The 17,681-nt window shown below is 36.9% G+C and overlaps 1 protein-coding gene across 7 annotated transcripts in view; it reads left to right on the top strand.

The window, feature by feature from the left end:
• Positions 1–1,871: 1,871 nt before the first annotated feature.
• The window catches only part of brsk2a (BR serine/threonine kinase 2a), a 213,189-nt gene continuing 197,379 nt past the window's right edge, over positions 1,872–17,681 (top strand). For 6 of the 7 annotated variants that reach the window (XM_084095460.1, XM_084095457.1, XM_084095458.1 and 3 more), the window contains exon 1: positions 1,884–2,266. In XM_084095460.1, the coding sequence (XP_083951586.1) occupies positions 2,173–2,266 (94 nt within the window). In that variant the 5' untranslated portion in view covers positions 1,884–2,172. Of the gene's footprint in view, positions 2,267–17,681 lie in introns of all 7 variants that reach the window. The other variant, XM_084095463.1, reaches the window with a different exon arrangement.

A 17,681-nucleotide genomic window follows, 5' to 3' on the forward strand; every position in this document is an offset into this window, starting at 1 on the left:
GAGAAACCTTAAAATAGCTGTCCACCGACGGTCCCCATCCGACCTGACAGAGCTTGAGAGGAAGAAAGGAATGGCAGAAAGTCCCTAAAGGGAGATGTTTAAAGCTTGTTGCATCAATGCCCAAAACTGTAAAGGTGCCTCAGCTAAGAACTGAGTTTAACCTTAGTCTGCAACATGACAAAATGTGGAAAAAAAATGAAGATGCACAATTGTTTTCGAAAGACATTTTATATTGTGATAAGCATTACTCATGAAGTATGTCCAAATTCTTAGTATTCATGAAAGAGTTTGTGAGAAACACTGTGACGGTTTACCACTTCTGTAAAAATTTGTGAGTGGACATTTTCTCATGAGGGCATGGGCGAGGACTTGCCGATAGCAGGGATGTGACGCAACTTACAATGTGAAAATGGCAACATTGCAGTAAACTGTATACAGGAACTTATTTAATTAAACTTATTTAATTTAATTAAGGTCCTATCAGAAAGTATGTGCTAGTGTTGGGGTTTGCAATCTTATATTAAGATATATGGACCCGAGGACAAAAATATAAAGGAGAACATCAAGTTCTCTATTGAGGACAACCTGGAGCGTTTGTTGTTCTCGATATTTAGTTTCAAACTGTTGTTAATGTGTCTCAGATTTCACAGTTCAGCAGCAGATGAAGTACCTTGATGTGTATTGAGTTATACTGAAGCATGTGTTGTGGTACAGTGCTGTATATCCACAGGATATGTAATGCAATGCTGTGAGTTACGGTGAACAGTCAGATCCTCTCCTACTTCTCAAAAGTAGGGTCCTGTCTGTCACACTTGGGGAGGCGTGTCATTGGCGGCTGCCCCTCCGGCACCTGTTCTCACTCTCACACAGGTCTGAGATCAGTAGGTTGTGAAATTAAGGTCCTGGCCAACACACGCTGCTCAGTGAACACAGCACTGGAACCTTTATGAGCAGGTCACTGATACACCGCAAACTGTTTCTCATATGTTACATGTAGATCACAGCAGAAAAAAGTGGCGAATAATAAAAGAATAGTCAATAATCTATCTAATCTATCTATCTATCTATCTAGCTATACAGTATGTCTGTATGTATATATATATATATATATATAGAGAGAGAGAGAGAGAGAGAGAGAGAGAGCAAGAGAGAGAGAGCAAGAGAGAGAGAGAGAGAGAGAGAGAGAGAGAGAGCAATGATTTTACAATTATCTGCTGTTAGAGAACACTCAGCGGTCAGACCTGTGGTTGCGGCACACAGACGCTCTCGCGCTTGGCGAGCTTCTCCGTCAATCAGAATTAAGCGCTGCGGACCAGACTCTACACGCGGAACCACCAATCCTACTACGATAAAGGCGTATCTCATTAATATGCATTAGGGTTTGATGATGTCACGTGTCCATCCTCCAATGTCGAAGGCTTATCTTCTTTAGTAAAATTAATGTAGCCTACAGTACATTAAAGCAAAAGTGCCAAATGTAAACCATGAAAGTAAATTAATGTAATGCATATTCACAGAAATGAATTAAAAACTGAATATATTGATTTAAAAATTGAACACAGGACAAAATTGTGTTTATTATTTGCATTTGCATACACATATATTTATTTACTTATTATTTATCTATTTATTTATTTAGCGTACAGATTTACTAATTTATTTCATTCTTATTTATTTATTTCTTTTAAAATTTGGTTCATTAGTTTATTGGTCTTCAATAAAAAAAAAACTGCCTTCTTAATATTAATGAAATTCTACTGACGTTGCTCGGTCACTATCCAGTAGCGAAAGCTTAGCTTATGAATATTAATGAGCTCGCCTTCCCCGTAGTAGCGTTGTCTGGCTCGCACCGGCCACTCCACAGAGAGAGAGAGAGAGAGAGCGAGAGAGAGAGAGAGAAGCCGCACAGGCGGACACAAGCTGTGCAGGTCCCGCGATGCCAGTCGGTTCTTAAGCCGCCCGGTTCACCCCCGTGAAAAGGAAAGGAGAGGACACATTAAAAGACCCCTTTTCCCACCTTAACCACAGACTCTCGGTCTGAAACGGACAGGAGAAACCAAAAGAGACAGCGTTAAATTGGAGTAAAGCGCGTCCTCCGGTGCACCCAGCTATAAGAGGATTGCTGTATCCCAAGAACTGCAACGCCGCGTGAAGTGTGTTTAGACGGGAAACATGTCATTGTCTGGGAAAGAAAATAGCTCTACCCCTCATGCCAATTACGTGGGACCATACCGCTTAGAAAAGACCCTCGGGAAAGGACAGACAGGTTTGTGCTTTCATTCAGACATTCAAATTGTTTCGTTTGCCATTGCATTATAATCTCCATGTAAGAGAGATCAGCATGTGTTGAGTTGGCTGATGTTGTGTGTTGGTTATATGTTGTTCATGTGCACGATGGACAGGTGGATGCATTTCTGTCATTGATTTCTGTGTTCAGTCACTAACCGTCTCTGCAACCTTCAGCTCGGGTGTGTTGCAGCATTGGGATCTGAATGCGTGCTTATGAACTTGTCTAATACACTGGAGTTTTACATGATACATGATGAATTGATGCATAAATGATAATAACTACATGCCCAATAACTTGAACTTTTCTAAGAATAACTGTCGGCAGGGTATCGCCACGATCTACACCTTCATATTTTCATTAGCCTGTGGCCATAAGGGTTTACAGGTGTATGATGATGCCATACCTGAAAGTGATCAATTCATTAAAAATACTGCTATTTTCTGCGTTTGTCTTTAGATATTGATAATTAACAAATTCATAAAGTAGAATCCCTGCATAGTTATATTACATATATTTGCATACTTATTTATATATTTGGTTTATTAATCGTAAACGTTTCATATCTATATTGATGTTATTTATATATAACAGATTATTTATTACATTTTTTTAAATGAATGTTTTTGTATATTGTATAAAATTCTCCATAAAATATGACAGTACATGTGGGGTGGCAGCAGGAACCACCAAATCACTGCAAGGAGAAAGTGATGCAACACTTTATTGCTGTTTCTGCCCGACAAATATTACAATTGCGTTTGTTTTCTAATAACCTCTCCAGCAGAAGATGCTTAGTGCATGTTTTTGGGAACATGTTTGTGTTGATAGGAGCTGAAATTAGGCGATTGCTGGTATTTTATAGTCAAGATCCAATACACAGAGCAGTCCGTTCCACTCTCAGAAAATAAAGTAATTGTACCTTTAGGGGTACAATGGCTTGTCACTGGCCTGGGGCTGTACCCTCAAGGGTACAATATTGTACCTTAACCTTTAAAAGAAACGGTACATATGTACCTTTTAATGCTTTTTGACTCTCAAAAAGGTACATATATGTACCTTGAGGTCCAATAATAAGCCCTATTGGGTACGTTAGTGTAGATTGTACCTTGGGGGACAGAAATGGACTCCTACTGTACCCCTATTTCTGACAGTGTTGAATAATGATGGTTTGATCACTTGGTATAGTTATTCTGCCATTAATGGGAACATAATGTTTTCTGATAATTAAGATTATGCAACCAGCTCAAAGTTCAGATCCTCTGTGTCTCATTGCATTTATTCCTGTCAAGTTTTTCAGTGACAACTTTAGCACTTTAAAAATGTATGAATTGCACTTCATTAGATACAAAACACTTTATTTCGATAGTCCACTTTAGACATTCTACTAACTTTAAGTAACTTTGCAACTACATGTCAACTAACTAACTATTAGTAGACTGTAGACTGTTTGAATATGGTTTGGTGTTAGGGTTCGGGTTAGTCGAATAATTTGACTTGTAGTTGCCAAGTTACTTATAGTCAGTAATATCTGTTGGGGAGCATCAGAATAAAGAGTTAGTAAATATTAAGCAGACAGTCTAAAAAAAATGTGTTACACAAAATACAAAAGTTTATTTTAAAGATTGCACAAGCTCTCCTTTTAAGACATTTGACTAAAATAATAGATAAATGTACAAAAATGAAGACTCTGTGGTCGAACCGACTTCATACATCCACTAAAAATCACCAAGTTGATGTCAGAAATGTCTCAGTAAAGTGAAGTAGTTCTGAGCTTGAGCTGATGCTGCTTTGCATGATATTTTCTTATAATGTTGTGTAGAACTTTTAAAGTGTCCAACGGCCCTCTGTAAACCGAAATGCTTCATCCCGGACTACAGTTTCAATATGTAATCCGTGCACGTGCACAGCCTCCAGGATTCGGTTTGTTCTTCATAGATCACAGTATATGTCAACTCCCGCTCTCCTTTGTGTTAGTGTGCATGTCTACCACCTGTCTGCCTAATCAGATCAGCGCGACACACACATTTGCCATGCCTGGAATGCGACTGACTCACTGTTTTTTCCCTTGTGGATGTTTAACGGCGAGGTTTAGTCCCGCTTAACTCACTTTCCAGGTATATCAAGCAAGAGTTTGAAGACAAATGGCCAGTGATTGTAAGCTTCTGGATGCAAGCTCTGTCTGTGATAGATCTGTTATTTATAGTGTAAAGCGGAAGGCCTGGGCTGATCTAGCCGTCCTGTGCAATGCCATATCCATTATGTGATTAGGATCCGACACAAACACACTTGTGTTTGTAATCCCTCATGGTAAGTCTCTGGCTCACACAGTCTTTCACGTGGACCGGGCACTCGTAGGACCACGCGTGCCGCTGACGAACCGAGGGAGGGAGAAAAAGGAATAAAGCTGGATTTTTGGCTATGGCCTTGAGGGCGTTTTGAAGTGAGAAAGAGTGAATTGTCTCGTTTCTTGTTGCTAGGGAGTTCCACAGTCTGGGTTAAAAATGCTGCTTTAAGGTTGTACTGGTGGTTTATTTTAAATGCAGCTTCTAATTGCATAAACGCACGGTATAATTTCATATCTGTTGCTGTTGTGAAATGACGGGGTGGAATCATGTGATTTGCTGAAATGATGCAGTCTCCATTACAAGTTTTATATTTCAACTTCTCTACGCTGATCTAATACAGGATGATCGCTGTAGGTTTATGGAAGATGCTTATCAAGAGCAGTTGCCAGTTTGTGGACAGCAAACCTGAAAGTACTCACATTTTTAATCATTCAGGATGTTGTAAATATCTTGCATATTATCTAATGTTAATGGTACATTTAATTAAATATTTGATCTAATTTGCAATATTTTATGTATATCTTTTTTTTTTTTTGTGAACTTGTGAATTTGTGAACATATTAATATGGTTTTCACTTTATTTTAATGGTCCGTTGACTATAAGCTATAAGTCTAACTCTCATTAGAGTGTTAGTAGAGTATTAGTAGACTGGTAGGGTTAGAATAAGTTGACATGTAGTTACAAAGTTGCTTGTAGTCAGTAGAATGTCTGTTAGAGGACCGTCAACAATAAAGAGTTAGTAGAGTGTCTGGTTAAAGGAATAGTTCACTTTAAAATGAAAATTCTGCCATCATTTACTCACCCTCAAGTTGTTGCCAACCTGTCTGAATTTCTTTCTTCTGCTGAACACAAAGGATGACAAGTAAATGATGACAGAATTTTCATTTTGAAGTGAACTATTCCTTTAATGTCTGCTAATACTCGACTGAGAGTTAGAGATGTAGTTGCAAAGTTACTTGTAGTCAACAGAATGTTCAAAAGGGACCATCAAAATAAAGTGTTACCTTAATATGATATGTTCAAGACATGTTGCTGATTATATGAGAGGTATGTAGACCTCTTTTTTGCTTTGCTTTCGATTAACGTAAATCTCTTAAATGTGCAATCTACTAGAAAAAATTGTGAACCAATCGAATACTTGAAAATGATTTTTGCTGAAACCGTATAGCATGCTTTGCTTGGGATTTAATGAGGAGAGTAAAACTGTTGAAATTAAGTGTTCATTTATGTGTTTTTGAGCAAGATGAGAAAAGGGAGAGACTTGATAGTGTTTAATAGTGTTTAATGTTCAATTATGTTGGAATTATTAGAACCATTTAAATTACACTGGGTTACCATTGTGGAGAAGAATGGAGCATTTGCTTGGCTGTGGACTGGAACAGTGCATGTTCATTACTGCTTTGTTCAAGGAGCATTTACCCATTTACCCTTTAACATGTGCTAATGTTAGCTAATAGTTTGTGATTTAGCTGGTACAATCTTACAATTCAGTCACATGACACAAAACCACTTTGAAACTACTAAATTGACTCACTTAAAGGGATACTCCGCTTTTTTTGGAAATGGGCTCATTTTACAACTCCCCCAGAGTTAAACAGTTGAGTTTTACCGTTTTTGAAACCATTCAGCCGAACTCCGGGTCTGGCGGTACCGCTTTTAGCATAGCTTAGCATAGATCATTGAATCGGACAAGACCATTAGCATCTCTCTCAAAAAAATGACCAAAGAGTTTCGATATTTTTCCTATTTAAAACTTGACTCTTCTGTAGTTACATCGTGTACTAAGACCGACGGAAAATGAAAAGTTGCGATTTTTTTTTTTTAGGCTGATATGGCTAGGAACTATACTCTCATTCCTGCGTAATAATCAAGAAACTTTGCTGCTGTACCATGAGTCCAGCAGGCGTACGCAGCGCCTTCCGATTTGAATGAGTAATTTTGCTTTTAATGTCCTTTGTTGGTATTTTTGGGGTAATTTAACAATGAATAACATGCATGGTCGAATTATTTCCAGCTCAAGTTGCTGTAAACAGACCAGATTTTTTGTTATCATTGTGACTGTTGATGAGAAAAGTTAGGGAAAAATCTAATTTCATATCATTTCCAATCATCAATATGTTTTAAACAATTTTTTCCCCCCATTATTTGGTATGGCACACTGAATGTCTGGAATACTGTGTCTATTCAGTCTAGTGTGCTTAAGTTATGCAGTCTGACATGTCAAAATACTGTCTCACTATTTGAATTGATGTCACACCATATTATGTTTTATGTACAGTACTTGGGTCTTTAGACTCCTCTCAGATTGGAACAAGTCTTGCTTGTTAGCCTTGTTGCCGTTAGCAAAGTCTGCGTCAGACTTCTGACTCAGTTATTCATAATGCGAGACGTTACGCCCCGGCCTCAACCAGCCAAAGTCTGCAAGATGGACAACTATGAGACATTTGGGTCTTTTATGGAGGTTGTAACATTTTTCTTATGAATTACATTCTGAATCTCCAAAGGAGTTAAACAAACCTCGAGCATGTTGGTTGTTGTCGTTGTTGCTTTGCTTTTTTTCCTGCAGTTTGAAAGGTTTTTTTTTTTAACGATGATTTTAGATTATTTTTGGGCTTTGACCACTTTTTTACACAAAAAGTTTAGTACAAGTTTTGGATTTATATTTTGTTACATGTTTTAATTTTAATTTTCATTGTATTTTCATTTCATTTTCATTGAAGGTCATTATTTGACCTTCCATTATTATTTATTCCAATTTATGTGTGATAATCAGCAGTGCTTGGTTCACTTTGACTTTTTTTTTTTTTTTGTAGCAGGGTCTCATCTGTGTAGCTGCTAGGCTTGAGCGAACCAGAGATTGTTTACCAGTCTTAAGTGGTGTGTGCAAGTGGGTTACGAACACATGCGAGTGTGTGTACGCATATTATTAAAAAAATAAATGAATGTGCATTATAATGAGACAGTTGTTATATTTAGGGCTGGCTTTGTTCAAAATAGAATACCGTACATACAGCCTAATACCACTGTTATTATTATAATTTTTTTAAATGTAAACTATTACATTTTTGTTCAAAATTAACAAGTCAATGCATTGTCGATCCTTCTTTCAAAACATATTTTTGTCATGCCCTGATTCACTATGGTAAGCCCATTGTAAGTGTTTATATTTTAGACCTGATGGAATGGTTTTTATGGGAAATTGCCTACGTGTCTCATCATATCCGCATATAGAGAAAACTTGTATGTATTCTGGATGCTTTCTTTTCTCTAATCTGGAAATCTCTAATCTCTAATCTCTAAAGATGATGTTATGGAAGCAAAATAGCCAAACATATCAGAATTGTGACTAGTACATGAAAACAATTGTCTTGCTTGTAATGTCTTACCTTAAATAGTAGCATCCAGTTATTATTGTGGAAATTAAAAGGTTATTTTGCTTTTTTAATTAAATTTTATGTAAAAAATGTCAAATCAATCAAATACAAGTAAAAAAAAGACATTTTAAAATCATGTCTGATGTTACTTCCAGATCACATGTTATAATAGAAAGGGAAGGTCAAGTTGAGAGTATTGCATTATGGGATACAGTATTCCAATGAGTGTGTTCCGGTTACACACTCCTAAATTTAGCAAATGCCGCAGACTTTCCCAGATATGCTGTACATAAAGAATATATACAGAACACATACTGGATTCTGAAGACATTGTATTTAAATTGCATAAGGTTTATGGTAGTATGCTATTCTGGACATGGACCATTTCTACACTGCAAAAGAGCGACAACTTAATTTCTCTTAAACAATCACAACCTCTCTACCAAATGTGCCCTTGTGCCTATTGATGCAAATTTGCAGATGCGAAAAAATAATTACAGACCAATATCAAGCCCGTTTATGGCCTGCAGAGAGTGAATGAGTGTGTTCATGTGTGCATGTTGCCCGTGGCATGAGAGAGGTAGAGATTGTGTAGAGGTGAAAACTCAACTGAGATCTCACACAGTGGATTGCCTCATTGTTTTACCATCAACTACAGAGAATGAGTGTAAACTGCCAACTGTATTGATGTTTTTGTCAATGGTGTTGGCCGCGTTATTCTAAATGATAGTGTTGACTGAGAACCGTTTGTCAAGATGTTCATCATTTATGCAGTGCCTGTTATAGCTGTTAAAACAACAGTTCACCTAAAAATGAAACTGCAACTTTCCATCAATGAAAGTGGATAGGGACTGGAGCTGTCAAGCTCCAAAAAGCACTATAGAAGTGTCCATATGACTTGTGCACCACGTTGCAGTCACGGCTCGTAAGGAGGAACGGGAGGCACAGCCTACCCAACATTTTGAGGTAAAAATGAGAGAAGGACGATTTAATAAAATGTCCAGTTATTCATTTCATTTCATGCTCTGAGTGTGTATTTCTGGTTTATAATTTCACTACTGTAACATGATGTAGTTACAACCCTTCTGAAAACTGTGCTAGGGTGAGTCTAATGGGACAGAGAAGGGGAGAGGGAGGCAAATCCATGGCAGGAGACTTTTGCCTCCTTTGGTAAAACACAATTAGTCAATTACCATTGAGTATTTCAATTTCAGCAGTTAAGAGTGTTGAGAAAAAATACAGAGGAGGCTAGCCTTGGTATATCAACCAATCATCATAGAGACGTGAATTATGTGATATTCGTTTGAATTTTAATGCAGTTAAGCAAAAAAAATGCTTGGGAAGGGATCCCCAGACCGCTACAATTTAGTGTGCCTCCTCTATTTTAAAACCCACCAGCCTCCACTGCTTCATTGCAAGTCTGTTTTGTGTATCGCTGAAGAAATAAATTCATGCAGGGTTCGAATGAGTAGATGATTTGTGAATTTTAGGTGCACTGTCCCTTTAAATGTACTTTTGGTTTAATGCAGTAGGGTTTGTTGGGCAGGTTTTATTGAGCTCTGTTTGAGGTGTAACCCAGCGTATCGGAGGCCGCTGTTTTGTCGTCAGGTTTTTGACAAGTAGAAAAGCCCTGAAATTGTCACAGAATGATGGGGCTGCTACGCTCAATTTTCCTTCAATTCCAAACACTATAAGAGATTTTTTGTTTTCTTGGTCTCCCGTCGACTGTTACACACACTGAAACACATCTGTGCTGTATGTCTGTGTACATGCACAATACATTGCCAAGTGAATTTAATAAACAACATAATCAGGCTCACTGTGTGCCATTTAACTAGTTGATGTTGAATTGTGTAATTTTGATTGATTTGGAAACATAACCATAGTTAGATGCTCAGACATACTTTTGCAGCCATTCCAGTGATATGACAACATTAAACGTTCCCCATATACATCCACTACTGTTCAAAAGCTTGTGGTCAGTAGGATTTAAAAATAAATTAATAAAATTAATGCTTTTTTCCCCCCCCAGCAAGGATTCATTAAATTGATCAAAAGTAACAGAAAGATTTATATTTCAAATACATGCTGTTTTTTTTCCAGCTTAAAAAAATAAAGAATGTAACTGTTTCCACAAAAAATTTAAGCAGCACAACTGTTTTCAACATTGACAATAAGTTTCTTGAGCAGCGAATCAGCATATTGGAATGATTTCTGAAGGATCATGTGACACTGAAGACTTTCAGGAGTATTATCAGCTTTGATAATCTTAATATGACTGATTTTACTGCATTTTTGATCAAAAATATACATCCTTAGTGAACATAAGATACTTATAAAATCATTAAAAAAACCTTACAGACCCCAAACTTTTGAACAGTGTGTAGCTGCAATTCTTTCATTTAAAGTCCCCCTGTGGTGAAAATCAAGCTTTTAATGTTGTTTATATGTCTATGTGCTGTTTTTAATATGCTTTAAGACAAACTGTGTGCAAATTCATAAGTTGACACCATTGCTGAGTATTTTCCCCATAAAACTGCAGTGAACCAAAGACAGTCTCAAAAACACGGTTTGAAATCGCTGGTGTTTCTGACGTCACAAACTACCTTAACCAATCAGGTCAACGTGTGAACGAGTGGATCTCTGAGCTGGTGTGAGTGAGTGGAGGTGGGGCTCATTTGCATATTCATAGAACAGTGCATACTAAATGAGGCAAGGTTAGTTACATTCAAGCTATTTTAAGGCAGGAATATATTTTTTTTTCAAGGGAAAAACATTTAAATATATAATTTTGGTGAGTTGTAAGGGATATAATTATTGACTACAGGGGGACTTTAAATCACTCAATCAACCACTTCACTAATAGAAAAATTTACAAAACAGTAATGGAAATAACAGTGTAGGAAATGATTGGATATGATGAAGATTATAGGAAAAAATGAAGATGGATACATCTAAAAGACGAACGGTTGCAGAGTTTAATGCATATTCAAATGTGTCTTTAGGCAACACAAAGTACATTTTGCTAGATTTATCTAGAACAGTTGCTTGAACAACATGCACTGATGAGTAACACACATTGCCACTGTTTGGTGACATCACTATCTCTCGTTAATGTGTGACATGGGTTGCTATGGCAACGTACGCAAAGGCGGACGGCACACTCATGTGTTTTGTGTGTGTGAGTCTCATATTAATCTCCAGTTTGCATTTGAGTGCGTATAGACACACAGTCCGCAGTGTTTCGGCACGGTCCACTCGTGATCGCAGAATCACCCGTAACAGGGCGGAATAGAGCGATTCACTGAGGTTTTTAATCATTTCATACATGGCGATTAAATCTCACTGGCCACTAATGGGATTCTCTCAGTAGGGTGCGCGGACCTCTCCCACATAATAACATTCAATTACTACAAAGTCTCTCTCCTCTCCTCTACATCACCTCCTGTTACTTCAGGACTAGATCTGTGTGCTTGCATTTTTGGGGTGTTTTTAATTGTGTGCTTCTTTTGTATCCCCTTACCAGTGTTGCCAAGTCCGCAGATTTCCCACTGAATTGGGCTACGTTTAAGTTATTGCTGCGGGTACATTTGTTTCCACCCCCGTAAGAACAATCTCGGTGCTCCAAAACCCCCAAAACCCCAAGACATACAAATTCAGTGGCCGCCCGATGGAGAAAATCGCATTGGGATACTTTTAGGCTATTTATACTTTTGTTGCACAGACCTGGCAACCCTGGCCCATACAAGAAACTTTTTTTTTTTTTTTTTTGACAAACTCTTATAAAAATGGACAGATAGCCATTAAAGATTTTAAAACGTGAACATGAAATTAAAACTTATTTGATTATTGCTCTTACTGCACATGATGGGAGCAGGTTTTTTCCCAACAGAATCTACGCATTTACAACTTGTACAGCCTCTGAAACAACTTTGCTTTTCAATTACATCATCAAATTTCTTTTTTTTCAGCCCTTCCCTTCCAAACTGTCCTAAAAAGGTACTTTTCTCAATCCAGTTTGATGGGTAAAATCAAGTCCTGCTCAACCTTTTTTTCGCATTAAATATTGTTTCACTCTACAATACATCACGTTACAGAAGTGAAATGGGTTGCAAGTCTTATTTATGCACCTTCAAATACATGTTAATATTAATGTAGAACATTGTATCACAAAACCACAAGAAACATTATTCTTTGTGAATTAAAAAAAAAAAAAAACTCATTACCATAATGCATCCTCATTACAATAATGCATTACCGTAATGAATCCGGGCGTTTTTTTGTTTTCAATAATTAAAGGCTGTGGTGTGCAACAAATGCCACAATGTATGTATTTTGTAAAAGTATTTTGTTTCTTGACCACTATTTCAAGGGCAGTTAGGAAGAAAACAAATAAAAAGCTTTTATGTAACTGAAATATTACATATTTTTTCCATAAATAGGCCTATTTATTTATTTATTTTTTTTTTTTAAATGATTCCATAATTTAATGAGGGCCCAGTTCTGAGGCCCCCGCCCAGTGTTTTATTTCATAATAATTAAAGGCAGTGCTACAAATACCACAATGTATGTACTATATATGAATAACAATCTAAAATAAAACATAATTAATTAAATAAAATGTGGAGTTTTTTGCATTATGGTAATGAGGAAAGGGGGGAAATTTACTGTTTTATGCTTATTGTCATGAAAGTCACAATGCAAAAACAATTATCTTAATGACCCTAAAAATAAGCATCACTTTCTAAGTAAAATATAATTTCTTATTCCTTTCTTTTGATTATGGGATAACATATGACACATATGTGTTCTTGCTTTGTGAGTTTCGCCCAGCTAGTTAGAAATTTTATACAATGCACTCCTCAATGACAACAACATGACAGAAAACAAGAAACCGAGTGTTGTAAATGTGTGCATGGCGATGAGCTTGTAATGTGCACGATAGGGCTTTACTGGCTATTAGATGGACCAGCCTTGTTAAATGAGGAAAGTGTTAATGGAAAATTCTCACAGACACACAATTCAGTGACTCATCCTCTTCAAATTGCACAGCATCCCGACCATAAAACATATCCAACAGCTTAAATGTTTACTTTGCATCTTTGTGTAAAAAGGGCCATTTAGGGCCAAAATTGCCTTAGCAGAGAACATCTAATGGTTGTTTTTATGTAAATGCAGTGATTGCATGTGAAATCTGTTCTCTCAGTTAGCAATTTTGCTATAAATTACATAGAAGTTTGGAAAATAGAGATTGCAGTAATTTTATGTTATTTAGGTTGTATTTGCTGAAAGACTTCCAAATGTATCTTAAACAACTGTAAAATGAATCATTATGTCTTCACAGTATTGCGTAACGTTTTACGGCAGTCAATAAAATGTCTGATTTTGTGTTGCTGGGCTCTATACAGCACTGGTCTACAGGAAGGTATTTTCCAATTAATGTTTCAAAAAAAATCATTAATGATATATGAGTTTCCTATAATGTATTAATATTAAAATTCAGTTCAGGATTGTGACCTGTTCACACTCAAATCTGAAATTGGCCACATAAGAAAATAATAATGTGAACAGCCAAAAAAATAAAAAATAAAATCAGATCTGAGCAGTAAATCAGAATTGAGCAGGAACGTGTGTGTGTGTGTATATATATGTATATGTATGGATGATTTCTTCAAATATGAGCAGGATTTTCAGGTTTTGTGCCTTTTTAGTAAGCAATTCTTTACATGGTGTTAAGAGTTTACATTATTTTACTGACATTTAAACTAAAGTGCCAAACACACCAAAGTGCATGAAAGTAACCAAGTGCTATTAAGAGCTCTTCACCCTTCGACCCTTGAAGCATCATTTTGGTCAAATGCTTAGTGACACAACAGTTACCATTCTGACTCACCGTATTTGATTTTTCATGTATTTTTTTTATTCCGCTCCTCTGTTGGTTTAACGGTCAAGACCTCTGCTGAACAAACCGCCAGCAGTGAATATTCTTCCATAAATCACAGAATAAATGTCACCTTCGTGATGGGTCTTTAATGGACTCTGAGGGGTGGACAGCTCTGAACTTTACTTTCCCTCTCGTACTGAAAAACTTGCTCTATAAATGTGATAAGATCATAGGAATGTTGGACTATTTCTGTTGAGTTATATGGCAAGGTTTTCATGTGTTGCATCAGCAGGCAAATTTAATAAGTTTTGCAATTAAATAATCATTAGCTATGTTTCCATCCACCTATTATTATGCGCATTTTGGGATATTGGATAAAAAAAGATGGATGGAAACGCCAAGATGCGCATACATTCTAAAAAAAATTATTTGTTAAGAAAACATGAACGAATACTAAGTTGGAAACACATTTATTATCCAATAAATTCCTCCATGCACATCAAAAAAGTCAACAGACGGATGGGACAGCATAACTGGAGCAACCAGCTGACTGATCTTGTTTTAGTTATTCTGAAATGCCTGTCCTCAAAGTGGTTCGGTATAATTCCCTCCCTAAACTCTCTTAAGCTGCATTTCCACCGAAATTACCCGCAACAATTTGTCCCTGGAACTTTTTTCCCAGGAACTTTTTTTCCCCCAAAACCTGATGCTTTCTGCGTTTCCACTGCGGTCTAAAGTACTGTGAAGATTAGACAAATTATCCCGGTGACGTAGGCCTGCACGCACCGCAACAGACTTTTAAAAATGGTGTTTGAAATGAAATGCTGCGTTGAGGCAACCAATCAAAATGCGGCATGAACTCAACCAATCGGCATGTCCGAGTCACACCCCCTAAAGTTCCTGAACTGTGAAAAAGTACTACCTCGCGAGCAGGGACTTTCTGAGGGGGACATTTTTAACCAGAACTTCATTTAGACCCTGGTTCCTGCGGTGGAAACACACCGAGTACCAGCCCAAAGTTCCTAGTTCCTGGGAAAGTTCCTGCGGCGGAAACACGGCTTTACACGACTGTTCCCAAACAACAGGCATCCAGCTGTGTCATGTTTACTTTACTAGCCATCATGTTTTCTTTACAGAGATCAAAGTTACAAATAGTAACAATAAAAAAATACTATTTTTAGTATTATTGTTTTAAGACCGTTTTCAGTTTTACCTCAGACTTTTGCAAAGGCTTGAAGACCAGAGAAATTTCTAAAATATCATTTCCAATAAGACCAGAGAAATTCACAATGGAAACATTGAAACAGAAAGTAACCCACCTGTGTCCACACAGTCATTAATATGGTCCCTGAGGAAGGCTGAGATTTATTGCGAAGGGCTGAGAGTTTTAATCGACTGGCCCAGTCGCTGCGAGGAGCCTGATAATCACCTTCCCTCTCATAATACCCCCACGAGTGCTCTCGCCGGCCTGCACTGCTCCACGCTCCTCGCAGTAACACTTACACCTGCCGTAAAAGCCAAGAGCTGCTACAAAACACAAAGAAGGACATATTGTACATATTGACGTATTTCTGTCTGTCATAAATAACTTAAAAACGATTACGGCAACATTCAGAAATACTCATCTGTTTAGTAGTGAGGACTTTCCTCACAGTTTTGTTGTGACTGGATACCCTGCAAAAAACAAACAAAAATGTAAATTATTGGAGTACGTTTTATAAAAATAATTGTGCCGGGCAACGATTAATCGCATCCAAAATAAAAGTTTGTGTTTACATAATATGTGTGTGTACTGTGTATAATTATTTTGTATATATAAATACACACGTATGCATGCATATGTTTAAGAAAAATTGGTTATTTATATATAAAATATTTATATTTATATATAATATTAATTATGCGTAAATATATATATGCAGTTTATACAAGCAAATATTTCTTAAATATATACATGCATGTGTGTGTATTTATATATACAAAATAATTATACACAGTACACTCACATATACTATGTAAACACACTTTTATTTTGGATGCGATTAATCGTGATTAATCTTTGCCCAGAACTAAAAAAAAATACTATTTTAGTCTTTCTGCTTCAAAATTTCAAGTTTAATTCAGTGTTTCTTGCCATTTGCTTATAATTATTTGTGAAATTTACTAGGAATTTCTGAGTGAAAATTGTTTAAAAGTAAATCCTATACCCTTTTTTTTCAGTGTAGTGTTGACTAGTTAGCTCCGCCCACTGTATGATCTCATTGGTAAAGATTCTTGCCCTACAAAACTATTAATTAAATTAATATTGGCTGTGATTTGTTGCTTCACACAGAATTTCATTTTCACTGAGGACTGAAAAGTAAGCGGACACTTGAAACTTGTTTTGTAGTGTTATAGTTAAAGTCCCCCTGTAGTCAATACTTTTATCCCCTAAAACTCATCTTTAAACACCAAAATTACACATTTAAACTTTTTTTCCTTGAAAAAAAATCTTCATACCTTAAAATAGCTTGAATGTAACTCTACACCCTTGCCTCAGTTAGTATACGTGGTTCTATGAATATGCAAATGAGCCCCGTCTCCACTCACTCACACCAGCTTAGAGATCCACTCGTTGATGATCACACGTTAACCTGATTGGTTACAAGGTTGGTAACACGTTGGTTAAACTTGATTAAACAAAGAAAAAATCGGCAACCGGTATCTGAATACGCCAGTTTCCTTGAAAAATAATGGCTGGTCAGATGCTTATAGAGTATATTTTGATAGCTTCAGAGCCACAGTGTTTACAGTTTTTGGACAAACAACCTATGGATATCTTACATGTAGTTGTCTTTGCATATTATTCTGAGATAGGAGAAAGTATTTTAACATTGAATTAAAATAACACACATCAGCGTTAAGACTGAGAGCAGCTAATGAGCTTCTGCTAACCAAACTCACCTCCTGTTTTCCATCCCTCCATCTCAGATGAGTTGAAGAGCTTATGTCACCACAGAAATATTGAGAGGCAGCAATGCAAAAATTCTCTTTGAAATGGAGACTAAACCCCTCGTTCCTCTCCAGCCCGAGGGCGCGTATACCCTCACATGCTCCGTGAAAGCTAAGCGCGTCAATATCCTTTGCTCATAGTCAACCAGAGGGAAGCCAAGCGGCTTCAAAGCTCAATGCGTTTGCCTCCTGATAAAGAAATATTCGGATGCTTTTCCAATCATTACTCAGCACAGTTCACACTTGCTTGCTGATTTGAGCCAGTAGCCAAAGAGTGAGTCAAACGAAGTTCTGAGGTGAAAACTGCTGCAATGTTATTGAAAATACTGTACTTGTTACTGTACATTGCTGCCATTTAAAATTTGTTTTCCAATTGTGCACTTATTGTTAGTATATATTGTAGGAATTATGTTTTCTATTACTTATGAGTGTGAGTCATAGTCTTTGTGGTTCTTCTCAACATCATTGGGAAGTTGGTGTGCTTTAAATAGAAGATAGGCCTGATATGTACAGATGCTGGAGGTGTGTTTTACCTGTGTCGTTTGCTGTTTCTATGGTGACTGCTGTGCAAACGTGCATGTTTGCGGCGCTCGCTCAAGCCTTCGAGGAAAAAGCCATCTATTTTACACGGTATATTCCCATTGGCATGACCTGTTTGACACAACTACCCAAAAGAAATGGTCCATTGACCATGGATGAAAAGTGTACAAGCTGTATTTCTCATGATGTTCATTGGATTCATGGTGACTGAAATAGAAATAAGAATTGCGGAAATGTTTTTTTTAATGTAAAATCT

The sequence above is a fragment of the Abramis brama genome (assembly GCF_963993115.1).
Source record: "Abramis brama genome assembly, chromosome: 20".
Taxonomy (NCBI): Eukaryota; Metazoa; Chordata; class Actinopteri; order Cypriniformes; family Leuciscidae; genus Abramis; species Abramis brama.